This window comes from Anas acuta, chromosome 3 (genome assembly GCF_963932015.1).
Source record: "Anas acuta chromosome 3, bAnaAcu1.1, whole genome shotgun sequence".
In the NCBI taxonomy this organism is placed as follows: Eukaryota; Metazoa; Chordata; class Aves; order Anseriformes; family Anatidae; genus Anas; species Anas acuta.
This window is the reverse complement of record NC_088981.1, coordinates 22,884,541-22,910,996: the sequence shown is the minus strand read 5'-3', so window position 1 is coordinate 22,910,996 and position 26,456 is coordinate 22,884,541. Positions and strand designations below refer to the sequence as shown.

At 39.6% G+C, this 26,456-nt stretch overlaps 1 protein-coding gene across 1 annotated transcript in view; it reads right to left on the bottom strand.

Moving 5' to 3' along the window:
• The window catches only part of CNIH3 (cornichon family AMPA receptor auxiliary protein 3), a 42,621-nt gene extending 19,873 nt beyond the window's left edge, over window positions 1–22,748 (bottom strand). Inside the window, exon 1 of the mRNA XM_068676099.1 lies at window positions 22,340–22,748. Coding sequence (XP_068532200.1) covers window positions 22,340–22,420 — 81 coding nt within the window. The 5' untranslated portion in view covers window positions 22,421–22,748. The remainder of the gene's footprint in view (window positions 1–22,339) is intronic.
• Window positions 22,749–26,456: the final 3,708 nt, after the last annotated feature.

The window sequence follows — 26,456 nt, the reverse complement described above, 5'->3', positions numbered from 1 at the left end:
AGGTCCTTTAGTTTCATTCATGAGCTGATGGATTTAGATACACTGGTAATTACTGCCTGCTTTTAAAACACAGCAGATAAAATTGCCCGTAAAAATAGTAAAATTTCATGATGCTTTCTTAGAAATAAGACAGCCGTAATAGCCCTCAGCATATTTAATTCAAAGATCTCAAAGCATGTTCTTAACTTCATTTCATGTTTGTATTCTAGCAATACCTTTGATTCTGATGGCTTCACTCAAGGAACGAAAGCTCACGGTGATAAGGACTACATAAACACACAATCAAAGTGATTCCTTGTCAGACAATTTACAACCCAGGAAAGTATTTGTACCTTTTGTAGCATTTGCAGTAAAAATATGAGAGGAGTACAAGATAGTAGTCAGGTAATTAGTATATGAGTGCAACAGCCATTCTGTAACATATTACAGTGTACCTGCTGCCTTGCTGTTCAAACAATAACCAAGTGGGTATCAACACAGACCTGCTGTATAGTTAAAACACGTTCATTTTACAGGTATGAAATGCATACAAAACAGAAAGTCTACAAATGATTCAGCTAATAATCTGCCGAGAGGCTTGAGGATAAAACCTAGAGCTACAATCCACAAATCTAACTACTACTCTGCATCACACTCTAACGCTGCATTCATCATGCTGAAGCACATTTAAAATCAGGAGTGTGGCATTTTCTAAGAGCACACTACAAAATTCAATTTATTCAACCATGACAAGTAAAAGTGCCAGAATAAACCAAGGGAACTATAAAAGCATGATTATAAGTGAAGTGTTTCTCCCCATGGATGCAGTTTCTCCACAAGTTAGGGATTAGGTCTGCAATGAGCTGTTTAGACTAAGGTGAAAGAGCAAATAACAGATTGTGAGAGGGTTACAGTACAACTGTGAGGGATAAGGTTGGGAATAAGGGAATAAGGAATGGGTCAATTGTTAAGAGGGTAAAGACCATACAAGTCAGACACATGGTTGTGTTCATAATTGGATATCAATGTCAGCACTGGCTGCATCAATATAAAGGAAGAAGGATGTTCTTGTAACAGGTAAGAGAGTTGACGCTGTTCACTGATTTACTTTGGGATCCCTTAAATTCTCTTTGTCTAACTGCACCAGTACTTACAGATGTGCCTTAAAGATAGAAAATTATTAGGAGCTTTGAGTGACAACTTTATTTTTAATAATGTACTATAATGGCAAGTGTTACAAACACAGAAGTGAGCTAAAATTTTGTTGAAAAAGTAATAATAACAATTAGTGAATTTGCTGTGCTCTTCCTTTTGGTAGTCAGTAACAGCAATAAGGAGTTTGAGATAATAGTAACAGACAGTAGGGAGCCAGCTCATGCCATAGCGAAGACTGGTATGAGACAACAACTTGGAGAACTGGAAATTTTGGAATCATGAGAAGAACTCTACTCTAAGGGAAGACCAGGAAAGCCTTTAAAGATTTGCTGAGCACAAAGGGTTGAGGATAGCACTGGAACACGTTTAGATGGAGAAGAATTAGGTCACTTTGAAAGACAGAATCATTAAGGTAGGGCTCTGTTGAGCTAGTTAATGCAGCTAAGAGAAGTCTTGGAGAAATCCTAAACAACAGTTTGGAAAAGAGATTAGCCTCAAATATACTATGCATTTAGATTTCCTCAGCTATCTCTCTTACCCCATCCTTCTCTCCCCCAGCATCCACAGCTCTGTAGACAAAATAAAATCTACTCTTTCTACTACTACTTTCATAGAATATCTTGAATTGGAAGAGACCCACAAGGATCATCAAGTGCAACTTCTGGCTCCACACAGGACCACCCAAAAATCAGACAATATGCCTGAGAGCATTGTCCAAATGCTTCTTGAATTCTGTTAGGCTCAGTGCCATGACTGCTTCCCTGGGGAGCTTGTTCCAGTGCCCAACCACCCTCTCGGTGAAGAACCTTTTCCTAACATCCAGCCTCAACCTCCCCTGTTGCAGCTTCATGCCCTTATTTGCCACCAAGCAGTTAATTTTGTGTTGTGATGGCATAATATCTAAGTGCACTGAAATGAATCTGAAACAATTAAGCACATTGTTTTCATGGAAACAGCGGGTCTAAATACAATAGTCTCACAGGCATCCTCTTGGGATGACTGCCAGTTACAACAATTTTGAGATAGATTTCTATTACACTGCAAGAAATAGACTGAGGACTTGTACCAAGCACACAGGATGGTAGGAAAGTTTCTTCAGAAAAAGTTTCAATATCTCTCTGGAAGGAGGTAGACAGAAATAAATCCTCTCAAACCCTTAATATTTCATCTCCAAAAAGGTTCTGTAATAGTTTGTATTTTGTTAAATCCAAAGGACTGGAAATCCAGTGCTTACATGAAGGTATCTCCTTTCATTCATGAGAAAGTGCATTTCTGTTTCTCAGTCATAGTAAAAAATTTGGAAGTGTAATATTATGAAGGCTCCAATTAGAAGGAATATAAAGAAACTCCTCAGTTTTTTTGTTGGTGGTGGTTGGTTGAGTTTTTCAATTTCCCTCTCGTGCTGGATTTTTAAAAGTGCAGATAAGAAATGATGGAAACAAAGCTGTAGATTATTAAGATTGGTGGTTGCTCACCATAGAGTACGTAACTGAGCAACAAACCGTATTGTATTACAGCAGATAAGGGAGGGCTGTGCTGCTGAGTGCTTTACATAATCAGTGAGGAAACATCTTCCTCTTTCAGTTATAACTAACCTTGTGTAGCAGTTTATTGCTCTAGGGAATTGTGTGGCTGGAGTTGCCATTTTTTTCTTACAGAGAAAAAAAAGGGGAAAAAAAAATGAACTACTTGCCACTATTAAGTATTTCACAGTGCTTTCACAGGAAGTGCAGACTTCTGGCCATACTCCAAAGAAACAATCTGCTGTCCAGTTACATTTCCTCTGGATGCAGTATAGCTACCTGCTTCCCATACATCAGCCCATCAGAGATGCTGAATGCTCTGGAACAGCATTCAAGTGTGTTCAACATCCATTTCACTTCAGAAAACGTCACACTCATCAGTATCTTGACAGAACAGTTCATTCCAAGGAAAACAATGTAATAGGTCCCAGTCAGGGACAGCCAATCATTAAACCTTTGTAAATGAATGCATTTTATAAACCATTCGGTATCTTTTTGTTATCCAAACTAATTTGATCCAGTGTGGCAATAAAGACTGCAAAACATATGTATGTGTGGACATCAGTGACCCCATCTCCCCAAAGGCCAGACAACGAGCAGACTGTTCCAAAGAAAAATGACCAGCCTCTAGTCATGGTTCTAAGCAGAAAGCCAAATGGATAGCACTTCGGAAACATACACCACGGACTGATAGCACACAGAAGATAAATTTACTTATATTAGTAAATAGAAATGTCGTATACAGCTTGCTAGAAAGAGAATGAGGACCATTTTATTTTATTTTATTTTATTTTATTTTATTTTATTTTATTTTTGGATGGATGGTTGGTTGGTTTTGTTTTTTTCCCCTTGGGGTTTCTAAATAAAACAACCCCCCCAAACTTCAAATCTGTTTATTTGCAGACCTACATCACATAAAAAAATCGTATCATGTTTACCAACAGCTTTTATCATTACTGTAAAAAGGGGACAGAGATTGAATGAGCAATGGATGCTGATTTACCTTTTGACTTGTATAATTTTCTCTATGATCCCACACTTCAAAACTTCAAAACATCACAGGAAGTTTGTTCTTCCGCTGCCTAGCTGCACTTCTTTCTGTTGATAGAAATGTACTTGTGGGTGTTACCCAACTAATAGAACCAAAGGTCTATAAAATTAATGGTAGCATTCTCTGGTGATTCACACCATCTGGAAATCTCATAGCTACAACTGTAAATCAACAAGGAGTTTGCCTGGTTTAAGCACGCACTCAGCAGATGAGATTGTGATGACATCGTATGTTTCAGTATACCTACAGCTGCAGTGATATTTATAAAAATGTGCCTCCGTTACTTGCACTCTCTGTGCTCATCTCTCCAGACAACAGCTTTGGACGATGAAGTACATACGATTGAACCTGAATTTTGTTATCTTTCTATATTTATACACACGTCAGACTGAAAATGTTCACCTATTAATGGCAGGAATGGATTTATGACCTCTCAATTTGAAATCACTGAGCTCTTACAGAAATACATTTTAATTTAGAATGTGATATTTGGGGCTAGTGGGTAGGGTTGTTGTGTGTGTTTCAATTCAGTGACAGCAAAGAAGTGGGAAATTATTGCTTATTGGTATCTTAGAAAAGTTAAAATAAAACAGAACTTGATGACAACCACACTAACCACAGAACAGAACAGTAACACTTAACATATGCTTCCTTGCTACCACCCTGCCAATCCTACCCTGAAGAAACTGTCTTTGATGGCTTGTTCAAACAGTTTGTCTACCCCTCTGCTCTGCTTTCACAGCACCCGTACAGGCAGTTCCCAGGCTGTCTCTGAGTCAGCACATGGACAGCAAACAAACAGGTTTAGGAGCATGCTGTGCTTGTATTCATTTCATGCCTGCCCATCAACTGCTGTATAGACATATTTACAGTGTTGAACCTTAATCATGTTTAAACTATGTTGGTACAAGCTGGGTTGGATTTTGTTGACCAAAAGCAGCAACAGACAAAATGTATGAGTGTCAGACAGTTACCAGTGCAGAAAGAGATGAAATTGTCACTGTCTTGATCTCAGTGTGCATGGGGAGCCTATAGGGAGATGCACAGAGTGGTGACATTGACAAAGTTATAAACTGAGAGAAAAACGCTTGCCACCCAATTCTTATCATGACATTAAATGAATCTGAACAAGAATTTCAGCTTTTTGGCAAGAGGCAGAATTGCATTGTGTTCAGGTTCACAAGTTCAGTCCATGACCCACTGGAAGAGCACAGAATTATTCACCATGCCTACAGTTTTACCCATAGTAAGCTCTATTTCAGCAAGCCAGACACTAAAGCTTATTGACTTTAAAATGCTGGAGTTGTGCAGTGTTACACATTAGAAAGCTATTCTCATACATTCCCCCCAGTAGACATCTTTTTGAGTGTAAAAAGATCTACAATAAATCAACAGTTCATTGCAAACAAAAACTTCAATATACGGGATATCCAAAACATATTATAGCACAGGTTCACTAATTACTAGTTACACACTCAGGGGCTGGGGAGCATACAGCTGTATGTGAGAACGAATATCAGTATAATATAAACAGTTTAGAGAAAAAACTGCAGTACTGGAGGATTTAAGGCAGCAGAAAGCAAAACATAACCTAGTTTAACCAAGACATGGAAGTCAGAAACCACACAAATTTCCAGGGAAATGTTTTAAGTCTATTCTAATCTCCTATTTCATAAAGAAAGAGCATCCATCAATGATTCCGCAGAGTTGCATTTTATTGACTAGCACAAGCAACAGGATCCTCATTTTTAGTAAAAAGAAGTCTAAGGGTAAATATCTGAGTTTTCAAAATTACATATTTTCTCACGGTCAGAAGAACAAGCATTTCCAATATTTCCAATAAACTAATCCTCAAAGAAATTCCAGACATAAGGCAAAAAGAAAAATCTTGCTCCAAAATTAAACATTTGCTTTGAAATTTATTTTGGTTTTAGAAAAAGATAGATTATATGGCATAGTTCAATTTTCTATTGTATTTATTTTAAAGCAAGCACACTGCTTAGTAGAGACTGAAATCTTTTATCTTATTTTCTAGATCAAAGTATCTAATTTGTACTACACTGAAACAGCAATGATTGTAAATAGTATTAATTTATTACCACTTAATTCTCAAAACAGAATCCAGGAAAAAGTACTGGAGTGGACATCCTGGGCCATCAAGTTCAACCCCCTACTTCTGCAGACACCACAATAAAATACTAGTGATAAATACACCAAGTTTATTTTAAAAACAGGGAGGAGGCATATGGTTTCTTCTTTCACTGTTCCTTTTGGAAGACCACTTCCAAATCTGCTGTGAAAGCTGGGAACCTTCTCCTAAATTAAATTTGTTCACAAATAACACAAACAGTTGCCAAGACTGCTTCATTACAACAGCTACTTAGTAAAATGAGAAAGTTTTATTTTGAAGGAACTCACATCAAAATTGGCATGATTCCAAATACATTGCTCTTCAATTCAGCAGAAAACTCCATCCCAGCTCATGCTAGCTGACATTCATACAAACCCACTCATATGCATGCAAATCTTGTGCATTACAGTACTTACACAAGAATAAGAATTAATAACAGAGCTAAATGACATTGGCACTGTATCTCTACTTCAAGTTTTTCCTTAAATGAATGAATTAACTCTTGGATACCTGGAGCTTTTTGTCCTGACACCTGCCTGATAGAAACTAAATTTAATCAATCAAAAGTCAAAACCTCTTTCTTGACAAATTTCTGCAAGAGCCTTTATACAAAAGTTACATGTCTAATTATCCCCATATTATTAACCCTTCACTTCTAGGAGCAATGAAGGAAGGTCCTTATGAACAAGAGAAAAGGGCCATGAACTATGTGGTAGCACAACAACGAGTGGCAGAGAAATTTAAAATGTTGAAATAAAGTTCCTTCTTCAGGCTTCACATGGCTATCCAGTAGGCTAAGCACTCTCTGGGTGAAGGGAAATCACACTCTCCCATTGCTGATGTAAGTGGGGACTGACTCCAAAAATAACTGTGTCTATGGCTGAATCCCAAGAGGAAGAGGTGTCCCTAACAGAGAAGCACAGCAAGAATTTAATCTGAAGATGCCTCATAAGGCAGAGAAATCCACCTTGCAAGTCAAGCTGTGGCAAAAAAAAAGACAAGAAAAGCTGCTCCTTGATACACATATGACTGCATCTTAGAATCATAGAATCATACAGGTTTGATTCCCTAGAGATCTTAGAAAAAGACCTCTAGGATCAAGTCCAACCTAGCACATCCAGGTCTACCACTAAACCATGCTTCTTAGCACTGCACCTACATGTCCTTTGAATACTTCCAGGGATGGTGACTCAACTACTTCCCTGGGCAGCCTGTTCCAGTGTCTCACAACCCCTACAGTGAAAAAATTTTTCCTGATAGCCAACCTAAACCTCCCCTGGAGCAACTTGAGGCCATTTCCTCCAGTCCTATCACTTGTTGCTTGGAAGAAGAGACCAACCCCCAGCTTGATACAACCTCCTTTGAGGTAGTTGTAGAGAGCAATAAGGTCTCCCCTGAGCCACACTATTTCTGAACCAAGCCAAGATGTCATTGGCCTTCTTGGCCACCTGGGCACACTGCCGGCTCACATTCAGGTGAGCATCAATCAGCACCCCCAGATCATTTTTCCTCTGCACAGCTTTCCAGCCATTCTGCCCCAAGCCTGTAGTGTTGCATGGAGTTGTGCCCCAGGTGCACGACCCAGCACTTGGCCTTGTTAAAATTCATACAGTTGGCCTCAGCCCATCAGTCCAACCTATCCAGATCCCTCCTGCCCTTGAGCAGATCGACACTCCTGCCCAGCTTGGCGTTGATCTTAACAGATTTAGTTTGATTAGAAACTGCTTGAGCGGAGAGACCTGATGCAGACCTGCTTTCTATCCCTGCATCAAACCACATTGCAGGAATTTACATATGGCAGGTGCAGGAACAGTCTCAAAAGTCAGTGTAGCTTTTGAATTAGTAACAGAATTAAATACATTATTTAGAAACTGGAAAGAGTTTTATATTGACATATAACACCACTGCTATTTATGGACTTCACTATCCCTTATTTAAGGATAAAGACACCCAAAGATAAGATGAAATCTGATTCTTTAGACAGAAGCTCAGATTCGGGAGAACAGGGAAAGCTCCACAAGCAAAATGCCTACACTATTTGTACTTCAGGGTTTGTACTTCATACAAGGAACCTAGTAATGGAATTAATAAATATTGCCTTCCTAGTTTGTAGAACAAGCTTTCAGAGTACAGCTTTAGCTGCCAGTGTCAGGCACAAACAATGCATCACCTGTGTCTTTTTGCAGTAGGCAGAATTCTACAAAATCTGTGCAAGTTTAAACATGTACACCTTGAAAATGTTGTAGATATATTCAGGAAAAAAAAATAAATAAAAGATTGTTAAGCTTAGATATTACTAATGTTGTAATTTTACATGGATATATTATCCAAATAGGTGATATATAACTCCAAATTGCATGTTAGTACCAAAGAATAAACCTTTAATACTTGCTTATCCATGACAGCCTTTCCTTTATTTGACTGTTTTTAACTGCTTATCTCTGAAGCACAGCAAGAGCTCTCAGATTTGTAACAGCGCTTCCCCATTAGCCATATGGGCATTTCAGTCAATGTCTCAATATTATCTCATATGATTTAGTTCCCTGCCTTTCCCTGTATGATCTCAGCTACAAACCCACCTGCTATTTTAAGTTGCCATATTGGCACACATCTGCATCTTAATTTTATTTAAAGTGAGTTTTATATCTCTCTGGAAGTTGCAATTACATGATCAATGAAGCAAGGACAGGACATAAAGCAAAATAATTTGTAGTGATCTTTGCATTGTCAAGTATAATTTTAGTGGAAACCACCTTCCTGACTTTCAGTTATTATGAAGAGCTTTTTTCACCTTTAATAGAGAGTGACAGAATGCAGTTTCTTAAAATGATTATTCAAAATTGCGTGAATGGATGGGTAATGTGCCACAAAAGTCAAATAGTTTTATCTTTTTTTTTCTTCATATTTTATTCTTTGCTTGTTAAAGAATTTGCTTATTTTATTCTTTGCTTGTTTCTTTTGTTAAATATCAATATCTTAAAAAAAAAAAAAAAGCTCAAATCTTAGTTTTCATCATATCTGCCCATGTAACTCAGTAGCTTCCCAGACCACTCCATCTGAAATGTTGGTTTTAATGAGAATCTTAATGCTCCAGCCAAGCAGAGTGCAGAGAGGAAAGTGACATAAGTGGAAATCCTTTCTTCTTATACCTCTCCCCCAAAATATTTATTTTTCTGAATGTTAAACTTATTGATTCACCACATTTATCAGTAAAAATAAATGATAATAATTAATAATCCTTTGCAGTTGTAAATCTTCCTGCAAGGCGGTGAAGGCCTTAAATGCTAGGAAAGCATCATTTCCATTTTTAATACAAGGGGAAAAATGAATCTTGGAAATTACATGATTTACAGAAACAATGGCAGAAGAAACAGAGCCTCCAGATTTCTGCACTACATCAAATGATTGGGGAAACAAAGAATACTGTCAGTGGACTAATAACATATGAGCAGTGAAACTATGCATTTCTGGCTGATTATTATACTGTCATTCATCTCTATAGCACTGTATTGCTCTAAGCAGTGCCTTTCTAGATTAAGATTGCAAAGGGTTTTAAATCACTCAAGGGTGGAAAATTGTTCTATTCGTCAGATTTAGCAGTAATAATCGTATGGCATTTCTTTGCTCTACTTAACTTGAATTTCATATGCTGCTACTATTAAACAACTCTCCATGCAGAAATCTGAACACATTGCTAATGCAAACAAAGCTCTTGTGGCTCTATCCAGGGCTGCACAAATATAAACTGAGCAAACAGTTTTCATTTTTTTATTGAAATGTCATTAGTAAGGCAGTATTACATTTAGGCCAGTACAATTTAAACTATTTAAGGTCTAACTGGATGTTTAAGATAACAGTCATTAAAATCTTACTGCAACTTCTGAAGTATTTAAACCATATCCTAAGCCTTTCCAATAGAAATTCCTACATGTAAAATTAAAAACATGCAGTCTCTATTCCACAAACACAATTGAAAAGGCTTTCCCATCTACCTGTGGAAACATAGAGACATGATTATACTATTGTAGTGGGTTTATATGGCAAGGTTTTGGTAGCAGGGGGGCTTCAGGGGTGGCTTCAGTGAGAAGAATCTAGAAGCTGCCCCATGGTAGATAAGAGCCAGTTTCAGCTGGCTCCAAAGGAACCCACTGCTGCCCAGAGCTGAGCCGATATGGGATGTTGTTTGCACCTCTGTGAGAACATATTTAAGAAAGGGAAAAAATCTGCTGCACAACAGCAGCTGGGAGAGAGGAGTGAGAACCACCCTGGAGACCCCTAGGTCAGTGCAGCAGGAGGGCAGGAGGTGCTCCAGGCACACAGCAGCAGTTCCCTGTGGCCTGTGGAGAGGCCCCTGGTGGAGCAGGCTGTCCCCCTGCAGCCCATGGGTCCCACATGGAGCAGATCTCCACGCTGCAGCCCCCCAGTGGGTGGAGGAGCCCCCGGTGGAGCAGGTGGATGTGGCCTGGAGGAGGCTGCGGCCCATGGAGAGCCCCCGCAGGAGCAGGCCCCGGGCCGGAGCTGCAGCCCGTGGAGAGGAGCCCACGCAGGAGCAGGGGTCTGGGGGCAGCTGCCGCCCACCCTTGGGTGACCCGTGCTGGAGCAGTTTGCTCATGTGGCACATAGTCATGTGGGTGCAGTGCTTGAAGAGAAGCAGTCCACATAGTTCAGTTTGGAAAGGACGGCATCCCATGCGAAGGAACCCACATGGAGCAGGGGCAGAGAGGGACCATGAAGGAGTGGTGGAGACGAAGCGTCAGGGACCAACCACAGCCTCCAGTCCCGGTTCCCCTGTGCTACTTATGGGGAGGGCACAGAAAAGAGTGGATGAGGTGGAAGGTGTTTTTAGTTTTGTTGTTGTTGTTTCTCACTTACCTAGCTTGTTAGTAATAGGTAATAGATTTCATTAAGCTCCCTATGTTGAGTCTGTTTTGCCCTTCACAATATTTGTTGAATGATCTCCCTGCCCTTATCTCAACCCTTAAGCCTTTTTCATCATATTTTTCTCCCTTTTTCCCTTTGAGGAGGGGGAGCAAGAGAGCAGTTGTGGTGGAACTCAACTGCCCACCTAAGTAAAAACCACCACAACTACGCTAATTAAATATTGATTAAAATCCGTAGAAGGCTCTCCTGCCGAGAGCACATGCACAAATATCCCAATCTGCATTTGTATAGTCATACCACTGTGTTCCCCTGCACAAACAAAAACTATGTGGATGGACAAAAACTAGAAACCATATAGATGGACAAAAGTAGTAGCATTGTTTCAGTGATGGCAAGTCACATTTCCAAGCATGCAGAGAGGTGCAGAGAAACCACTAAGAATAATCATTTGGCAGTCACCTGAAAGTCCATGTATTAGTACAAGAAAGAAAAACTCCATGTTGTAAAAAAGACAGAGATTTATCTTCAGGAATACAAGCATACTGTGCAGAGTTTTGAGTACTTCGAATGGAAAGTTACTATCTCAGTGCATTACTGGTTATTATAATGGCAACCCTGCAGACAACAATTTGAAAAAGTAAACCTCATTTCTGAATGTTAAGAATACATTTGTTGTTATCAGTTTTGACAAAACCACCAAGAGAAAAAAAAAAAAAAAAAAAAAAAAAAAAACCTCAGCAGCTGCAAAATTCTGTTGGGAACACGATGTTCCCAGAAGGATGATTTGATAAGCATCTATTGACAGATTTCTACAACTGCTATGAAATGTTTTTAAATCACCTCATTCAACTGCAAGGAGAAACAGTTTTACTAACAACAAGATTCTGGACACAGATTTGACTTTCTCATCACAATCACTGAAATATGTTACCCTGCTATCCTGAAACTGAGATGTGTCAACCCTCTCACATTCAGGAAAGAGAAAGACATTCCACCTATTCCCCACTGACAGAGTTCAGAGATTAACTGTGCTTGTATCACAATTGTAAATCCACTCCCTTACTTTCAGTCTAGACCAGCTGAAACTCAGACAGGAAAAAACAAAAACAAAACAAAAACAAACAAACAAACAAAAAAGAGAAAAAAAACAGCTTTGTGCAGATAAACTGCAGTTCGTTAAGAGAAGAAAAGACAAGCAAGCAAGCTGTACAAGAGAGATGATGCTAATACAGCTATACAGAGCCTGTTTCTGAATAGGCTAATAGTTCTGCTCCCTGCAGCTAGTACACATTTCAAAACAGACCTCAAGTGGAGGAGGAATTTTTAAGGTGAAGAGTGCCATGTTTCCCCCACCCCCTCTATAATTTCAGTATTTTGTCACAGTTCATTTATTTTAAAACTTTGGTGCTGCTTTTGGTACAGTGAAACAGAAAGCCTAAGGAAAAAAAAAAAAAAAAAAAAAAAAAAACAGTTCAAAAACAGCAGTATTCTGTGAACGAAACTCAACTCTTGACATTTTTAAGGGACAAAAAATATTGTTAACAATATTAAGCAAAAAATAAAAAATAAAAAAAAAATAAAAAATAAAAAATAAATCCATTGGTTTCAAAACTGATGAATACAGCACATTGTTCTGAGAAGGAAAAAAAAAAAAAAGTTTACGTGTATTTTACCTGGAAACGTATTATTTAAGTTTAACAGACATGTTAAAGTCACAAGGCTCTGCTTCATAAATTATTCTTGAAAGGAACTGAAGCACATTTTTTATTAGTTACCAGCACAAAGCTGATAATCACAAGGCTAGGAATAAACAGGATGTCTTTGCAGAATAATTTTAGGGAAAGGGTAGTAAACAGATGGAAAAATATACCAGAATAGATACGATTAGAAAAAATATTTGTTCCAAAGAAGGAGGTAAGAGAATGAGATCAAAAGACAAGATTTTTTTTCAATATGAGTAAGATAAAAGTAATAAATGAGAGACTTGTGAGTTGGCTACTGCTGTCTCTACCAAGTTTCCAATCTTATCATCCCACTCCAATGTATTGTATTACTTAACTTTCAAAGATTCATATATATGGTTACAAATCATCATGTTGAGATTTTTGTTTTCTTACACGCACTCTTTTTCAGGTCAATTTTCTCCTCAACTGTGTCAATTTATTGTGCAAAAACTGTTGTTTGGGAGAAGTATCTTCCCCCACTCCTTATGTTGAGTTCTCTTGCATTTCCTCACAGGTTTCATATTGCTGCTGCTACCTCTTTTCCCTCTGTCATGTTCTCCATTCTCACCAGCAATGGTTTATGTACATTCACCAAAACCCACAAAATGCATTTTTCATGTTCTGTCCCTAGTAAATCTGTTCAAGTATGTCATGTATTACACCATACCCACACAGAAGACTCATTACACAGTCTGCCCAAAAATGCCCACCATCTGAATTCAACCATACCTTCTGGATTCAGTCAGCCTTCTCTTCTCTTCTCAAATAATTGTTCCCCAAGCAAGAATTTTGCATTTTCAATCATCCTTCTTTTTGTCCCTTACTCATACACACACCATCTTTCTCCCTTGAGTCCTACTTCCCTTAGTCCCACCTTCCCTCTTCCCACACCATTCTTCTTAACCATTACCTACTCAACCATGAGGTCCTACCAATTCTGTCTCAGAAAGAAACCTATTACAGGGTAGCAGGCAGAAGTGCTGATGATCTGCATTCCCTGCCTCCAAATGGCACAGCAGAAGCCCAGCTGGACCACCAAGAGGCAGGACAAGAGAATAGGAGGTTTTCGAGCAGGTGGCATCAGGCAGGAATGACCAGGTTCAAGATCTCCCCTGATTTTCTTTCCCAGAAAGAGGCCAGGCAGAACCTAAAGGAAGTAACTCTGAAGCCCAGACATACACACCAGACACGTTTGTGTTTGCAGAAATAAGGCATGGGGAAGGGATGCAGTAGTAATGCACTTGTTTTTGCAGAAATAAGGTGAGGGGAAGGGGTACAGCAGCCAGTAAGAAGGATCAAGCTTTTAGAGTAAAATAATCAAACAGCAACACTATTATCTTGCCTCATCTGTTCACATACCTTCCTATGACACTGACTAGTTTAATTATAAGAGCATGACTAAGGATAAGGACAGATTTTAGCATAGATCCAAACACACCTGCCACTTAAAAAAAAATCAACAAATCAGTTTTCTAAAGGATCTAATAGTGTTTAGGTAATAGCAGACCAACTCTGAAGCACATGTTTTTGATTAATTTTTGGTTGAATTGATCTTCATGGAGCCTTCATTATGCTTCCTTATAAATACCCATTCTGTGAATGTACAAAGTAGTTTATATTTACATGGTGATACAAATAACTTCAGCAAGAACTCTTAACAGGATAAAATAATAATGCAACAGAAGATTGACTAAACAATCAAACACTTGAAACAGTGACTCACAGCATAAAGATGGCTGGCATTTAAATGCATTCAAAAATCAAATGTCATTACAACAAAAAAATGGCACGTTATCAACAATACCTGGCATTTGCACAGCAACTGTTATCAGATAATTACAAAGACTATAACTTACTAATTCCCACCATTTTACTGTAGATCTTCTGTTACTGGACACCAGTTACTCCTATGATGTGCTTAGTTTTCCAGCTGTATTAAAAAAAAATAAAATCTAGCTCTGTTAGCTAGAATTATACACAGCCTCCAAAAGCTTAGAAATACGAAAGGACCCACAAACAACGCAAAAGTATTTTATGATCTATTGCATAAGTGAGGAGCTCCAGGCAAAGTTCTATGGAACAACTCCTTGACAGCATCATTTTTTCATCACCTCTGTGTTCTGCGTCATGTGCTCACTTTATCAAAATGGTAGGTGCAAGTTCAGCAGTCCTTCAGAATCTTAAAGAGAAAACCTGCTTCCATTATAAATGTTTTGTGATTTTCCAGTGCCTTTTAATGTAACTTTTTACAATATTCCTAAAAATAAATCCTTGCTTTATACAGTAACTTTTTTTTTTTTCAATGGGAAGTGAAGAAAAGAGACCCTTGTCCTGTCACGACAAGGTACATTGATGTTCCTTTGAGTTTATGTGGGCACACAATGAAACACTAAGCAAGATGGAGATGCTGTGTCCCCACAAAATATTTTGTACCCAGACAGGGGTGACAGGGAAAGGATAGGCAGATTACAAGGTGAAAAACTGGCTACACCATCAGGCTGAAAGGGTAGTGGTCTCAGGTTTGAAGTCTGCCATTAGGGCTGCCCAGTTAGGAGCTACTGGGGGATCAATACTGCAGCAAGTCTTGTTTGACATATTCATTGATGACTTGGAAAATGAGACAGATGGAGCAAATTTGCAGGGGACACCACACTGGGGGGATCAGTTGACATACTGGAGGCTATGGCTGCCATTCAGAGTGGCCTTGACAAGCTGGAAGAATGGGCCAGTGAAAGCCTCATGATGGCCAACCAAGGCAACTGCAAAGTCCTGTTCCTGGGACACACTGTCAACACATAACATTGCAGCCTTCCAGCAACTCAGCAGAAAAGGATCTGGCCATTCTGGTGGACAAAAGAAGGTTGGATGCACAAGGAGAGACTGAGGGAAGTGGTTTTGGCTGTGGGGTAGGAGATCAAATTACTGTATTCATTTTCTCGGGGTGGGTTTGACAGAAATCAGCACAAAGGTTTTCTCAGGGGGGTGCACCACGAGACCAAGCGACAAAGTCAGAAGTTGCACCCATAGAAGTGACAACTGTGTATAATAAAAACTATGTTCACAGTGAGAGTGCTCAAGTACTGGAACAGGCTCCTGGAGAAGCTGCAGAGTCTCTGTCTGCAGAGGAACTCACAACTCAACCAGGCAAGGACTTGAGCAGCCTGGCCTAACTTTGAAATTAGGCCTGCCTTGGAGAAGAGATGTGACTAGGTGATTTCCTAGGTCTCTCCCAATTTAAATCTTTTTATGAACTTGGTATTATTTCTTTGAACAGGAAGGAGACATTTCTGAAGGTGTAATTATTACCTAAGGAACACAGGAACCATCCTGTTAAAATTGCATCTTGCTCTCTGAAAAGCATCATGGCCACAAATAAATAGTAATAATAATAAAATGGAATTTCCAACTGTAAAACACTGGAACAAGTTGATCTTGTAAATAAAATACTATTTGATGTCTGCTTTTTCTTCATGAACAGACTCTGTTCTGTGACTTTAGGTGACTATCCCTTTGAAGAACGACAATAATAACAATAGTATTTACTTGTTTCATATTGGAAAGACTCTTTGTTTCCACAGAAAGTGGATGTGTTTTCAAAACCACCAACCTACAAACCAGTCAGTCCCTCAGTATCCCCTAATTTTAATTTCTGTGAGACAGAGTTTGCTTGCCTGGCGGAGTCACTGCTAGCTGTCAGCAACAACACTGATTATAAATGAACTGCATGTCAGAGACACTGAAGAAGAGGAATGGGTCAAAGAGATATCTAGATTCTCATTCTCTGCTCAGCTTCCTCCTCTTCTTTCTGAAAAACATTCTGATAGAAGGTCATTCATGCTGGGAGGGGTGAAGGGGGCAAGGAAAGCAACTCAGCCAGAAGTCTGAGTGTTGAATTTTAAGGGTGATTGAACATAGTATTTGGTGGCTGAATATACAAATGTATGTAATAAGAGCTAAAACCTCATGCCTCAGACTCAATCAAGAGAGTGGCACTCACAGTCTAATGAAATATGACAGCTATATTGCCATGTTTATCAACAAACGTAGCAGTTGAAAAAAGCACTACAAATATATTATTTGCCAATTTTGAGATAAAATCCCTTTAGTAAGTAGATTTTCCAATTAACCTTATGATTAACAACAAACAAACAAAAAAGATTGGATATGTGACAACCAAATAACATTGAAACAGTTCTCTGCACATTGCTGAAGGAGGGAGGCACAAGACTCCATAGAGTAATTTATTGTACGTTGATAACAGTGTCACTGTGACTTGTGAAGCATCTGGAGTTACAACCAGTGGCAACCATTTACAATGTAAAACCCTTCTCCAAATAAATCTCATCATGACAATTCCAATATATAGAGAGATCCATTTTAATCTTTTTACAGCTTTTAAATCTGTGGCACAGCCAAAGACTTATACCATTTTTTAATTAATACTCAAGCATGACAAGGCAACTAAACTGAAATATATTTACTTTTCAATACATAAAGTATATTTTGTTAAGTAGCCTAAGCTGCCTGGCCTGGTATCTGTCTGTCAGCATTAATGTGACTAACTTCTGAAAGCAAAGTGTACGGGAGCTGTCAAGCTACGTTATAGCCAGACACATCAGACTTACTCCTTAAGCTGTCACGACTATGAAACCTTCAGGGACAATGTGCTCAGTCGCTTAGAGAAGAAAAATTCTTCCAGAAATATGTATAACATAACAACAGTGTTTGTGTTCCTGCTCCTCAAACCTTAATTTCATTCTATTTTTAATCACGTAATTATCCAATATTCTCAGAAAACTGAATTAATGACTCATTAAAGTACAGAACTGAACTTCAATGACTGAAAGAATATTCAAGCTCAACCAAGTCTGCAAGGAAATTACTTTCTTTTCAAGGCAGGCTCTAAAGTATTGTACGGAGAAATTGAGCTGACCAGCAGCCTTTGCTGAAGAGAAGTACAGGTTCAAGTGAGCTTACAGCTCTTTTTACTGGACTCTGATAGAACAGCCAGCTATCCTCCAAACCACAGTTACAGATAAACTAAGCTACTGATACGCAGAGAAAACTGATAGACTAGCCACCAGTTTGTGGCCAAAGTGCTTTGCTCAAGTGATTTGCCATCAGCACAAGCCTTAAATAATTATCTTGTGTGCTTTTGACTTATCTTTAAAAATAAGGTTAAACAATTTATCAAAAATTAGGCTAACAATTTTATGAGGAAGCCTAAGTGAGATGGATACTGAATATTCACCAAATTCCATTTATGTAACTCTTGGAGAGCTTTCGAATTTTTCTACCTACACTACTGCAAATTGAGTACTGATAAAATACAGTCCACATCAGCAGGACCATAGTGAAAAATAGCAGAAGTGGCAAGGTCTTCTACGTACATAGCACCTTCTGTTGGAAAGCAAAGACATTTTAGGGATATATGTGAAAAGGTGTCATGCAGTACTTGGAGTTCAGTTCTATTATCCACACATAGTAGATGAGAAACAAAGAAAATTTAAGCCATCTGCTAAACATAACAAATAAAGCCAATAGAGGAAACAGCACACCACATAGTTTCCAAAGGCTTCCTTCCTTGGTATTCTCAAAAAAAAAGTAGCTAATTAGAAACTAAAAGTCCATCTTAGCCTACAATACTTTTTTTCAGTCACTGCCTCCCACTGGTTTTAAATAGAACTGTGATCTGGTAACTGTTAATTCAGGCCAGTGTCATATGAAGGTAGTTTATCAGCATTAACACTGTCCTCAAACTCCGAAAGGATAAATAAATAAAGCAAAAAATATATACTCTGCTATTTTATTCTTATTATTACATTTAGGTAACTACCACAGATTTCAGCTCATATGACTCTTGCCATGACACAATTGTTTCTAGAATCAGTTGAATTCACAACTATATTGAAGAACTGCATAAGCCCAGCTGATGTGGTACAACTCCTTACGCCAGCACCATTCATTTTTTCTCTGGCCCAATACTCCTAATACTTTCTGGCAATCCTTAAGTATTACTGGTCATTAAGCAATTGCACACATTCACAGATACACTGGTATTAGTTCAAAGAGATGGTCCACCATTTGAATTAATTTTTCAAACAGTAATGTCCTTGCTACTTTGTTTTGTTGTGGTGTTATAAAATGGAACACTTTGAAAAGCTCTTTTCATAAAACTTTTCTTAAAATAACAAATCTCAAAGCAGTTAATTTCATCTTAAAATACAAAGTAAGGGAAGGACTGTCTTTCATGTAGTCAGATTACCCCCAAAACAATGTATTTGTAGAGAAAAATAGCACTGCAGGACTTTATACAAGCACGTCATATATTAAGTGACAATACATAAACCAGAATTTGGTCACTTTCAGTCAACTTCAGTTCAGACATAATTGAAATCAATGGAGCCATACTAGAAAAGAACTTGGTATGTCAAATCTTACTGGGAGTTCAAAAAGACCTGACATGGCTCGCTTAAATGTTAACAGGAAGCTAAATCTTAGTTAAAATAGTTTAGGAATTGAGTAAAACAGCTTATGTAATTAAAATGCTGTTTATAATGCTGAGAATAGCTGAAGATAGCAAAACAAAGTGTCTATGATATTTAGTAAGAAGACCATACACTCTGTTTTTGAGTTTATAGCACGATCAGATGCAGATATAAAATTACGCAGTTGACAGACCAAATCTTGCTGTTAGCTGTACCATGCAACCCCACCAAAATATGCTCAGCTGTATTAGTCCAACAGAGAGGACACCTTGGTCAATATACATGTAGATGATACCACAGCTAGTAATGCAAATAAAGTGCTATCAAAAGTTTATGTCTGAAACAGCTTACAGTCACATGTAAGATATACATATACACACATATTTTTTTTTCCCCATAAGATATTTGCTCACTGAAGTTTTCTTAACATTTTGATGCTAACTTCTTTTGAAGACAAATCTCATTTAACTGATACACACTTGGCAAATACTGCTTCATGTAAAATCAACTTTACTAAACTGTGTACCTATGAGAACTCAAACACACTCAACACATTGAGACCTCAGATGAAAAATTTTTATTAAATTTAGAAACATCTAATTCACAGAGTTATGCAAAGTTTACTCCAAACACTAGAAACAGCCTATATAGTGTTTAAACAGCCTATGTAATTCCATAATGGGAATATAAGGCTTTATTAAATTCCACAGGACTGTTAGAAGAAACCAAGCAGAAGGATCACCATTCTCTACTAAATTCTCTAGTACTTTTCCACAACAGTGACACAAAAGTATACATTTCTACATAATGTTTTTAGTGTTGTGTCATTACAGATGGAAGTAATGTGATCATTGAACAATCTAAACGTTTAAGAAATTCCCATGCCACAGAAGCTTTCATTGAACCTATTACATCTATAGTAATGAAAACTATCACTCTTATAAAATCCACCTGGCTACTGAGTAGGAAGAAAATGAGATTTTGTCTGAGCCACTGTTAATTCATTCCAAATAACTGCCCAAATTTCAGTCAGATTCTGGTCTGAACAACATGAAGTCCAAATGTTGCATTTTATACTCATCCTTTAAAATAACATACAAAATGTAAATGCAGGTTCAGCCTTAGAACCCTGTAATCTTTCAATGTGATGAGATGCTCAGATTAATCAACACTTTGTTCTTAGTAACAAAACATTAAAAAGAAAAAGAAAAAAAACATTTTAGCAGAAAAATGTAATATTTAAAATCCTCTGCTGCCCTTATAAGAAACTATTTAAAATGTGTCAACTGTCCCTTGCAAATATATTACAGCAAAATATAAAGATGAAAATCTGGTTGCAGGGAAGGAGTAGGAGTTTTGTTTCTTGGGAAGATTTTCACAATGAGATGTTTAAGGTAAAAGAAACTCCTATGACTCAATACATAAGCTACATGTCAGACTACATTTAAGAAGAAATCAGGAAGCAAATTATAACAGTTCTTAGAGAAAGGACGATAGAAATTGTATTGTAATCGGTATGCTTCAAAATTTGTTCTGGCAGGGTGTTCCATCTGTTATTCTATGACCTTCACACAAACCATGCACTTCAATAGGATTATCTATTTATAACAGGAGTACCAATTCTTGCTCTATTACAGTAGAATGGTGTTTCCAACCATTTTCAATTTCAATCCCTCAATAATTTTACAATGGATGTGAGAAACAGGCGCCATACACATAAGCCTATTGACAAAGGGTTTCTTTTCTTCTTTGCTTCTTACAGATCTCTATAAATAATGGATTGCTCTCCATGGGTTTACAGACTGAAAGTTGAAAAATGTTTCACTAAATTTGCAGTGACTACACTGACTTATGTATGGAAAAGTAATTCGCACCATTTGCTAGACATACTGTATGTCTTCAGCCAAAAACAACTTCAGTCCAGGAAAAAGACAACTACTGAAACACAGTAGCAGACTTCAAATATATAAAAAATGATAAAATTGTGGTAGTGATTACAGAAATACCAGTGCAATTTGTAGAAGGAGATTCAGCAAACACATAGAAAACACTTCTGAACTCTAATTGGTTTGAAGAATCTGCAGAATTATCCCTTTGGGAGACCTTATGGTTTGGGGAAAAGGAAAGAAGGAAACATGAGTAATCATCTAAATTGTACTACCCCTTTTTTTCTAAAGAGTGGGAGTACAGTAGCTGACTCCTAGAGATCCTTTTCAGTCTTTGCTGTACACGACATCACCATCGCCTTTTTTGTCATTTCATTAATAAGAAAAATTTTGTAACTGCACCATTAACTGTTCAGAACAATTAGATTTCAAAGAATCCTCTCAGCTGACTGCTTCCTACCTCTAACGTGCTTACATACAGCTAAGCTAGCAGCTTTACTCATGTTATAAGAAAAATACATTCTCTATCTCCCTTGCTTGTTAGTTAGAGGAGGTTTTGTTTTGTTTTTTAATCTTATTCTATCAGGTACCTGCAAAGACATTCACAGAATCACAGAATGGTTTGGGTTGGAAGGGACCTTAAAGATCATCCAGTTCCAACCCCCTGCCACAGGCAGGGATGACACCCACTAGATGAGGTTGCTCAAAGTGCCATCCAGCCTGGACTGGTTGAGCTCTGTTTCAGCTTATCCTGCTCCAGCCTGAACGTTTACTGCACAAAGTTCTCTGTGTGATATACACAGACGTACAAGCTATAGTGTAAATAATTCCACACTATGTAACAACATAAAAGAATTTTAAATTATGCATATGGATAATTTCATCATTGTGGAAAACCATATTTTAAGTTACACACTTAGTCCTATCACAGCCCCCCTGCATACAGCAGGGAGTGAACACCACCACTTTCAAGTGAAATTGGTGAAGAAGGAATCGAGACACCAGCTCACGCATCACAACGACTGATGGAGTTTCAACTTCAAACGTGACGCTTAAGAAAGTTGTCGGCGTAGCACTTATTGAAGGAAAGATCAGCATCACCAGATATGTGGAGGCTTCTTCTTGACAGCGCTCGGCTCCTGGGCAACAAAAGCCACGTCCCTCGGAGAGCTGCGGCGTTAGCAGGGTTGATGCTGGGTGCACGGCTGCCTTCATGCCAAGGAAAGTCAACGCCGTAGAAGTTCTCCACATGCACAACGCTACCACGGCGCTCAGGGTGCGAGCCCTTCCCAGAGGCACAAACCAGCGTGTTCTTCACAAGCTATCGCGGAAGCACTTCCCTCGATTTACGTTTGTGAAAACTTAACGGGATGCAGATATACGTGTACACAGCCCCACGGCGCTCTCGGGGGCCCAGCCCACGCCTCAGCCCCCCGCCCCTGCTCCCGCTCCGCCTGCCAGGGACCCCGACGGCCCCCCCGGGGCTGGGGCCGCTGTTGGCGGCCCCCGAAGGGTACTCACATGCCAGATGGCGAAGAAGATGAGGGCGGCGCAGAGGACCAGCGACAGCATGTAGCAGAAAGCGGCGAAGGTGAAGGCCATGGCGGGGAGCCGGCACGGGGGAGCCGCGACCCCCGAGCCCCCGGGGGGCAGACGGGCGTCCGCGCCCCCGCCGCCGGCCGGGCGGAGTTCGTCGCCCTCGGACAGCACAAGGGAGGGGATGCTCGGCCCCAGGACAAAGAGCTCCGGGAGGCTCCGCTCCTCCGAACCCGTCCCGCCTCCCGCAGCGCCGTGCCCGGCCTCCGCCCGCCCCCTCCACCTGCTGCGGGCGGCGGAGCGAGCTGCGAGCGGCCCCTCCGCCGCCCTCCCCTCCCCTCCCTTCCCCTCCCTTTTCCTCCCTTCCCCTCCTTTCCTCTCCGCCCCGGCGTGTGAGGCGCGGGGCTGGCTGCCGACGGTGATGGAGGCGGCCGGGGGGCTTCGCCGAGGGGTGGGTGGGTGTGTGTGGGGGTCCTGTCACCTGTAAGGCGGTGTCTTCCGTCACGACCGCGTGTTTCTGATGGAAACCGTATCACGACATCACGACAGCGTGAGCGTGGGCTATGAGCTGAGGTCGGCTTGGGCCAGATCTTGAAAAAATGACTTGCCCAAACTTGCTTTTTTTTTTATTTTTAGGATGAGGTAAATCCGTTCCGAGGAGGCCCCTCTGAGGAGGAGAGCATGGCCAGACGAAGGCTGAGGCGCTGCCAGGGGGCATCTCTCAGGAGGACAGGCAGAAACGGCCCAGGGGCGATCTGACTGCAACTGATCCGCTCAGCAAAGTACTGCCCTGAGATATTTCCCCACAAGGTGAAAAGGATATTTGCAGATAGGGTAAATAAAAGGCAAAGCCGTTTTAAACGACAATTTGGGAGATTGCGCTTTGTGACTTCTGGGTATTCGCAATATCCAAACAGCTAAAACAGATGTTTAAAATGAAGGGTAAGCCTCTTCCTTCTTACCTGGTCTTTGACAGCTCCCATAGTGTCTCCAGACATGCCTTAGCCATTTCTGCAGGGAGTTTATTTAAGATTTACAGCCAGTTCTTCTGTCTCTTTGTACCACAGCAGCTGGCAATACAGCAGGTTTGCAGACGAACAAACAAAAAATCAGTAGAAAATACCAGAGAACTACCAGAGGACTAATCTAAAAATATTCTGAAAAGCATGGATGAAAGCTATAGGTTACAAAGTCTTTACAAAACTTAAAAGAATTTCAGTTCATGGCATTATTTTCTATCTATGGGTGGGAGGGACTAATTTGGTTAAAATTATGGTATAGAATTTTAAACATAACATGCACTTCTACCATGAGGGAAGAGTGCTGACTTGAACTGAGTGTCAAGGCTGGTAATTAATAAACCAATCAGGAATAAACTGATGGAAATAACCTTTTATAAGTGAGCTGCTCTGGAATGTGCATGTGATTTGGTGATTTAATTAAGAAGGACAGAACACAGCAAATAATGAGCTTTGCTGTCATACAGAGATGCAGTAAATGTATTGTAATTCTTTGACCTTTTTAATTGCTTTGTGTCTGAAATTCTGCAGAGCATAGACTTGAGAAAGTAAAGGGTTTACTCATAACCACACATTTTAAAAAGAGCTGAAAATGAGCTACAGAAGCAGCTTTGGATTTTATGTATTTTTTGTTTTAATTTGTCCTGGTTGCTTTAAAACCTAGATTTACATTACCTATGCTAAGACTCATCACAGAGTACCCAATGCTTCCAGGAAAACAAAAATAAAATGTTTCCTTCTGGAGCACTTATGAGCATGTACATGTACACACACATATCACAGAATCACAGAATCACAGAATTTTCTAGGTTGGAAGAGACCTCAAGATCATCGAGTCCAACCTCTGACCTAAAACTAACAGTCCCCACTAAACCATATCCCTAAGCTCTACATCTAAACGTCTTTTGAAGACTTCCAGGGATGGTGACTCCACCACCTCCCTGGGCAGCCCGTTCCAATGCCTCACAACCCTTTCAGTAAAGAAATTCTTCCTAACATCTAACCTAAAACTCCCCTGGCGTAACTTTAGCCCATTCCCCCTCGTCCTGTCACCAGGCACATGGGAGAACAGGCCAACCCCCACCTCGCTACAGCCTCCTTTAATGTACTTATACAGAGCAATAAGGTCACCCCTGAGCCTCCTCTTCTCTAGGCTGAACAAGCCTGGGTGACCACATATATGTATATAAATAAAAATATACTATGGGCATCATTAAAGACAGACATGGAAGCAATGATTAAGTATCAATTTGGAATGTAAGGTAAATATTCTCCTGTTTTTCACTGCCTCTTATCCTCATTTACATTTCAGTTATGTATTTGGAGCTGTTTGATGAACACACAGGTGAAATATGTTTCTCATTTTGCAAAGTGACAGTTCCACAGCCAAATGCTTCCAATATTGCACAGTCTTTCCTGATATTGATTTCAAAACGTGTATTTCCCATTGGCCATACTTCTAATCATTAATCATTGCTAATGACTGACTAATTACAAAAATTCCTGATAAAAAGTTAAAGAAAAAGCTATCAAGATGCTTTTAATATGTTTTTGTCCTATCACCTTCTTATGTTATACCATCAGGATATCTTATGTATCCTGAGATATTTAACTGATGGAAACCAGTGGAAAGATTCTGCCGTCACTTAGTACATCTCTGAGATTTGTCTAGGCTACACAGTAATCACTAAAAATGGCTTCCTTATCTCCACCTCATTAGAAACTCATTACAACTTAGTGTATGATGAGGACCTCACAGCAGGGAGCCATTCCTATGTCATTTCTGAACTAGATTTCTGCAAATCATGGTAAGTGAGGCAAAAGGTGAAAATAATTTAGATGTGCCTGCCCCTTTTTTCACTGGCTTAAGCCCTGAGAACACAGCAGGAACATAAGACTGTCTATTAGCTCTACATTCACTTCTAAGGTCTTAGTCCTAGCCTTCAAATAAACTAATGGTTCTGATCCTAGCTGCATGAGAAATTACAGTCCAGGACCCAGCTGTTCTCCTTTGAAGTAATGCACATCACAGAGACCAGAAGGGATGGCTTGAGAGCTGAGGGGGCTGCATTATCAACTGAAGGGATCTGGAATAAACACAGCAGATGCACAGAATATGACCACCTTTAGAAAAAGAAAACGTTATTTTCAAAACTGTTGTTTTTACACTGGAGACTTTACAATCGCATTTTACAGATGCGACTTTAAAATGTTGTAATCCATTATTTGAGCTGCATGTTATAGGAAGTCCTAGTGCAGGAACCCCTTGCTGCTAGCCAGGCTAGGGGAAGGAGAGGAATTGCAATGTTAAATGATATAGGCTGGTCCAAGGGTGGAGATTTTGATGGATATACCTTTACATTGTTGTAAACCATGATCTTATTTCATGTTATAGGCTGTCACATAGCAGGAACCATTCAAACCAACACAGCACGAGCATCACAAGAAGCAGAACAACTGCAGCAGTGACACGACCTGAGCTGGCTGTGATGTCCATCTACTGCACACAACACAGTGCCTCTCCCATCCTGAGTGACCACCACAACAGAGAAATATAAGAATCTAAGTCATGGGCTAAAAGAACTCAGTGGATATTTTGCGGACATTTTATGGACATCTCACTGGGGGAGGCCATAGACTAAGGGAATGATATTTGTGTATTCGTTGAAAGGTGGTGATTAATTAGAATGTCTTGGAAATGTGGAACCTGAGCACGAAAAAAGAGGCATGGAATAAGCGGTGGATATAGTCATAGTTTTGGCTAGGATAGAGTTCATTTTCTTCTTAGAGGCTTGTATGACATAGTGTTTTGGATTTTTTTTATGAAAATAGTGGTGATAACACACCAGTGTTTTCAGTTGTTGTGGAGCAGTGCTTGCACAGAGTCAAGAACTTTTCAGCTTCTCTTGCTGCCCTGCCAGTAAGCAGGCTAGAAGAGTACAAGGAGCCAGGAGGGAACACAGCCAGGACAGTTGACCCAAACTGACCCATGACATATACCACACCACATGACAGCACACTCAGCAGCAAAAACTGGGGTAAAGAAGGAGGAAGGGAGAGATGTGTGGAGTGATGGTGCTTGT